Genomic DNA, 6,845 nt, shown 5'->3' on the forward strand with positions numbered 1-6,845 from the left:
GAGCTAGCGAGCAAGCAAACGAACAAGAAAGCGAGCGAGTGAGGGCTCCATTTTTTGGCTCCGTCCAATTTTGTCTTTTCGTTTTTTTGGTCGGGGGCTTTTTTGTTTCTGATTCAGACAGCGTCCTCTCACGCAAATCAGCTGCTTGGCATGCAGGCCGGTGTGAGGTGAGCTCCATAGCTGCGGAGTAATTGAAGCTCAGCTAGCCGATAAGGAGTAATACTCTGTCAATTACAAGAGATACTTTGCTTGGTGAAAGGTGGATCAGGCTGACTTCAAATTGAGCAGGCCACCCTAATGAATCCAAGTCTTTTGGCTTTTTCGCTGGCGTTGTTAGATGATATTGTTGGTTAATATTGAGGTCATTATCTCAGGGGGTCTTGCTGTTTGCACGCAAAAGGAGAGGTGGAGCAGAAGAGGGTAGAGTTCTATTTTAAATATGAATCCGTTAAAAGCTTCACATCAGGGGTTGAAAGTGTCTCTCCCTCCCCTACATGTTCCTTGTCTGTTTTTTTCTCCCCTCCTCCTCTGGAAAGCTTAGAAAGATTTAAAGGATCAGTCTGAGGTTTATGTTTTTGCTCCTCACCATTTTATCCTCTTCAATTTCATGTCGGGCCCCGCTTTCCTCACTCCTCTTGCTGCCAAGGGCGCTCTCCATACCTGTCATCGAGGGCCCGTCAAAAAGACCCGACGATCACGAGCGACACTCTGACTGACAATAGCATCAAATTATAACCAAACGTCACAGTGTGATAGGATTAAAGGGTGGCTCGAGTGCAACACAAACGCATTAAACTGGGACTGTTTCCCTGCTTCTGGCTGCACTACACGGCACGTGGCTATAGACGCTGTCAAAACATAGGATAACAAGGTCAAAACCTTCGAATGCAATTCGAACATCCCACAGGGCTTATGTACCCACAAATGCTCAGCGACATGTTGTCTTTGAGATTACATATGTGTTGTGTGCATTCCTTGCACATGTGCATAATTAGTGAGTCTCCAGATGTCATTTATTAGTTGTCTGAATGTGACTCGGGGCATATATGCTCTCTGACACTAAGGCACAGTAGCATGCTGTAATTACTCATTGCACTAGTTGAACTCTGCAACACAAGGAGAGTAGGATAAGAGATGGGGAGGGGGAGGGGGGTGAGAGAGTGAACTGAAAGACGGATGAAAAGAAAATCATATTAAGAGGAGAAGATTAGGTTGGAAGAAGAAAGGAAAATAGATGAACAGGTCTGGAGCAGAGGAGAAATACAGGGCCACAGCTGTTTTATTGCCCTGCGCTCATCCGCAGCCTTTGTGCTTGTTGATTATTTTTATTTACAGCCCTTCCCTAGAACCACTACATGCTGAACACACAATGCACGGTAGGAGAGGAGGGTTCAACCAAATATCCAGGATCAGTTCAAGTGGAGATTCACTTTTTCCTCCCTGAAGACAACGTAAAAATGTGGCCACAGACAAACCTATTTGCTGCATAAAATCAGATGAATGTCCTTCTCCACTTCAATGTATTTGTCTGAGCTACAAGCTTCGAGAGTGAGACTGATCACAATTTCAAATGAACTGAATTCATCCAGGCACAGAATACATTTGTCAAATGCATGTAAATAGATTTGGAGGTTTGACATCCAGAAGTCTACCGTCTTCACAGTAGCACAGTGCATTTAGAAATATGCAGTGAGATGTGCCATAGCTCCTACTGACAGCCCAGACAAAACAAACCAATTACATTGTGAAGGACTCTTCAATCTGAATATGATGCGGCAAGGTAATGCAAATGTACATCATGTCCTCTGTAGAGTGCAAATGAAGTCTCTGTCTTTCTAGGATGTTTCTGGATGAGTGGAGGCCCATACTGCATGTATGTATGTGTGCATGTAGATGTGTATTATGTGTACTTTCTCACTATTTATGAGGAGATGCAATACGTGCCCACATTTGTTGTCACCCCACCTCCACACACACACACACACACACACACACACACACACGCACACACACACAGCACCACGCCACTATCCACCCAAGCCAAAAGAGTGACAAAAAGCAGCAATTATTGCACAGCACAGCAGTATATGCATCGCCTGTCCTGCACCATGCACCGCTCCTCTGACACATCGCACCCAGTGTCTGTTCCATGGCTGACTGGCTGGGTAAAGGGAGACTGGGGTGGGGTGGGTCGAGGCTGGTTGGTTGGTTGGGTGGATGGGGGAGGCTTTCACAGTAATCAGGAGCCACCAGCCAAGACAGAGCAGCTCAAGCAGGCAGCCAGTGGTTACAGGCCACTGCTGCACAGCTCAGGGCAGATCCAATCCAAGCACACAGAGGCAAACATTGGTGACAGGGAAATGTCATGAATGCCACATGTACAAGCTCATCAGGGCCACACACACACACACACACACACACACACACACACACACACACACACACACACACACACACACACACACACACACACACACATGATCGCACATTCAAATGCATGGACACACACACACACACACACACACACACACACACACACACACACACACAACATGCACACTTACACATATACTGCACCACAAACACACACACATGCAGATTCACAGAGCTGAGAGTAAAGTGAAGGGACACTGGTCATCAGCTTTAGCTGGAGGGAAAATGGCATTTAGACAAATATCTCTTAAGGAAGACTATATGCAAGATAAATAGAGTGATCTGATACCCATCTTCTTACAGTGAAGCAATGTATGACTAATGTTAGCTCACATCTTCAAGAGCACCTTCACACTTTGTGTCTGTGTGTGTGTGTGTGTGTGTGTGTGTGTGTGTGTGTGTGTGTTAAACATCCTCCAGATGAATACTGTGTGTGTGTGTCACACCAAATGTTATGATGAATGCTGCAGAGCCGCTCACCAGAGTGTTATTTTAGACACAGAGTACAGAATGTCTCAAATTATTTCTTGTCGAGATAACAAGCTAACACTGTCTCCTTAGCCTGTGAAGATCATAGCTTTTGCTTTGGCAAATGTAGTTTCCTGTATGACAAATAAACCTTTCATTTGTGATTGAAAATGGAAACTTCCACACACAAGCAGGTGGTTTAACTCAAGGGTTGCCAGGCCTTAAAGAATGTATGATTGAAATACATTCACATTTCCCAACCATTCAGCTCAGTACATTCTTTTGAAGAAAAAAAAACCCAGTTCAAATCATTTTGTGTCAGTTAAATGAAAACAAAGCAAAGTGGCCATGGATAACAATGAAGGCCCCTTGAGAGAGGGAGGGGAACCATTAGAATTTACTCAGAGATCGACCTTGCAAGTCTAACATACAGTATCTGCAGTGAATGTAGCAGAGCAACATAACAACAAGAAGATGTATCATAATTCTTTAAAGGCTCAATCAGTTTATCGGGCTCAATAGATTATCCACCTGATACATGTTTGTGTGTAGGCTACCCCTGCATCATAACTTTCAAATATTCAGTTTTATTGAATATGTAGTTCATTCGTGGCAAAAAGCCCATATCAACTGATCAAGAAAGATATATAATTTAAGCAACTAAGCTTCCTAACGCCTATCCGAAAGAGTCATGGCTGGAAATCGGTAACGCATTTCTACCCATTTGGACATGTCTAAAAAACACTCCCCTTCAAAGACCATTTTTAAGACAGAAATAGGCTACATTTGGTGGCTGTTCTATTCGATGTAGCTAGGCTGCGAAGCAACATTGGCTGTTTCACGCTGGCGATGTCAAAATGCCCAATTTCGCAATACACAGCATATGGCGTAAAGCTGAATAATTGTTTGTCATAGGAACAGCTATTAGGTTTATGTCAAAATACATTGAATGCTATTTAGTCTACTCAATTAGAAGTTTAGTCTGTTTAGTAGTAGTATTATAAGAATACTAGTCTGTCTGCGATTAGCGAGATTGGATAACGTTACTAATAGGCTAAATGTTGCAAGTTTATCTAACCAGATGGAGATGGTTTGCCAGGTGGAGTAAGCAAGGAGTTAATGGCTTTAATACGATATCTTTTTGAGGTCCAGTGGTGCAGTTAAAAGAAGACTTTTTTTACGATTCACTGTTGTTTGGATAGTCTATGTTCGAGTATGCTACAGAGCAAGTCTTCCTTGCTTTGAAGGGGTCATCCTCTGTGCACAATTCCTTTTTTGAAATCGATGTTAGTCTAATTTTTTTTTGGGATATTTCCCTTTTTGTCTTGTGTTTACATTTTTTTTTATCATACCTAGATAACTGTCAACAAAAAACATATTGTCGACAAACAGGCACCGGACTCAACCAGACATACCGGGTGCCAGTGTTAGAGCGCCTCATAAACTGCAGTGCGGCATCCTCCCTTTAAGTCTTAATAATAATATTTCATGATATTGATTAATATTTTATTCACGTCTGACTTGCACATTCAGCCCTCTCACGTTAGGCTCCAGTAATCTCCACAACCCCCCAGTCAGAATTTTTTTTTCTAAGTTGCAGCCATATACAGACAGCAATAAAACTGACACTGAAAACAGCACATAAGGCATAGACTCTGTGATGCCTCTGTTCCTCTCAAACTCGTAGCTGGACATGACAATTTACCCTCTTGCACGCACGGGTAGCCTATAGGATACCTTGTGCACTATTTGTTTAACACTTAATGAAATCGTAAAGAAAAGTTTGACAATTAGACTTACCCCTTTTGAACATGATGGAAACTGTTATTTCGGGCGCTGTCCTCGGCTGATCATCTATTCTTGTATTCCACTTTAAATCAGCTTTCGTGGTCTGGAAGTGGTACCATGCAAAGTTGCAGAGTTCACTTATAGGAGAATAAACGCCGCGTAGTACGGACCCTTCCTGCTCCACTTAGAAAGCTTGGGAAAGAGTTGATGGTGGATTTTCATGCGATGGACGCGTAAAAGGTTCCTTCTCATCCCGTGAAGTCAAATTGTCATAATTAACATGTAGAAGACTTCCAAAAGACGATACACATAATTTTCTTCGAAAAAACGTATAAAAGCCTATGTGAACCCTTGTGACAGAGACACCACCTAGACGATGACCCACAATGTGCGTTTACGCTCCACACAAGCGCAAGTGATCAACAAAGCTGTTACACAATTTGCAAGGAAATACTCCGTCTGGGTCCAACCAGAGATATCTTAATCGGCTAAAACCACTCAGTGCATTCCATGTCGATAAAGACCACCCAGGACACACATGATTTGAGCTGTAATGTTGTAATAGTCCAAGGTTTCTTTTTTGTTTTGTGTCCTTTCTTTGCTGATAAATCCTGGAGAGCCTGTTACCTGCGCATGAAGATTCGCCGCGCAAAATGACTCCGTAGTTCCAGCAAGTCTGGGGAGGTGTCCTGTCCTCTCGTCCTATTCAGATCCTGCAGCCGATCGTATTCGCGCCGGGATACAAATTCTTCGATTCTCAATATCCTCTACGCGTTTCTTGACTTCTGCATTTTTCACCAGGACCCAACTATGCTGCCGTCCGGCTGTGTCCCCTCACAGCGCCAAGTGGATGTGGTGCGCTTCGCTGGCATCCAGCTGAGCAGCGCCGGTGATCTGTAGGCTACGGTTATGTGCGCCCGTCGCGAATAGTATATAAGGCATGCCTTTCGAATGCTTTAGGGCAGTGGACAGTAAGCTATAGTTGTTTGTGCAAATATAACTTCTACTGCAAAACTGTGGTCGCTGCATTCCGCAATGCATCTAAGGAAAATAAATACATTATCGAACTTTAGTGAAGTATTAACTTCAAAAAGGAAAACGCAGAATGAACATGATTTTCTTTACAGCAATACAAATTTACCATCGTGAAATATACCTATCAATGCTGCTTATAGGCCTGCGCATACCCAGCATAACCTAATTTTGCTAAACTGCTAAATTCTTCATTCAGATGACTGTGTTGGGTAACGGTGCATGACTGGCTATATAACCAGGCAGCTAGCCTATTTTTGGCCAGTTATGTTTTTAAGAAACAATATAGGCCAATACACGACACTGAACTAATCATTATCCTTTTGAGGCATCGTCAGATACCAGCAACTTCTCGCCTAAATGGATACAATCTGATGGCCTATGTTTATTGAAGTTCAAAACGATGACCAATTGTGTCCTACAACAGGCCACCACATTTTTATAAAAGAGTGTAGGATTTGGATATCTATTCCAAACGGACAACTCAGTGTCTGGGGTCACGTCTAACATAATGAAGCCAAACATGAACATCAATAAAAGGCCTGAGCATCTTCATCAAATCAATAGGCTAGGCTATGCAACTAATATTTGGCAAATGAATCATTTTGTCCGTGACTCAACTGTCACTGTTGGCAACACACACACGCACATGCACACACACACACACACACACACACACACACTATTGTAGGCTATAATTGCAAACATCATTTCACCTTCATTAGACCCATAGATTACACTGAAAGCAGATGACACAGCATAACACTGACATTATTGAAACGTAGTAGGCTAGGTAATTGGTCCACTTGTTCTCAAAATGAAAAACAAGGCAAATGAATATTAGACTTCAGCCTGGTTTTTAATCGAATTCTAGCAGTCTATTCGGCAAACAGAGCCGAGATGAAATGTTTAAATTATTATGGACAAAACCATCCACACCATCTGAACAACACAGATTTAACAAGTAGGCCTACTTCTGCCGACTAAATTATTGGGCTACTGGGTTAATTGTCACGGCGGCTCTGTGACAAGAGCGTAAAGGATCCATTCACAGACTCTGGACTGTGTTCGATTGCATCGATGATTGATTTCGCAATTCGATACTCGACTTATGCTGTCTTTAC

The 6,845-nt window shown here is 42.7% G+C and overlaps 1 protein-coding gene across 1 annotated transcript in view; it reads right to left on the reverse strand.

The window, feature by feature from the left end:
- The window catches only part of rtn4rl1b (reticulon 4 receptor-like 1b), a 124,064-nt gene extending 119,123 nt beyond the window's left edge, over positions 1 to 4,941 (reverse strand). The window contains exon 1 of the mRNA XM_076281511.1: positions 4,702 to 4,941. Coding sequence (XP_076137626.1) covers positions 4,702 to 4,714 — 13 coding nt within the window. The 5' untranslated portion in view covers positions 4,715 to 4,941. The remainder of the gene's footprint in view (positions 1 to 4,701) is intronic.
- Between the last annotated feature and the right edge of the window lie 1,904 nt (positions 4,942 to 6,845).

This window comes from Alosa pseudoharengus, unplaced genomic scaffold (assembly GCF_046254945.1).
Source record: "Alosa pseudoharengus isolate Yale_2024_CS ecotype anadromous, Long Island Sound unplaced genomic scaffold, YU_APseudo_1.1 YU_APseudo_1.1_scf_13, whole genome shotgun sequence".
In the NCBI taxonomy this organism is placed as follows: Eukaryota; Metazoa; Chordata; class Actinopteri; order Clupeiformes; family Clupeidae; genus Alosa; species Alosa pseudoharengus.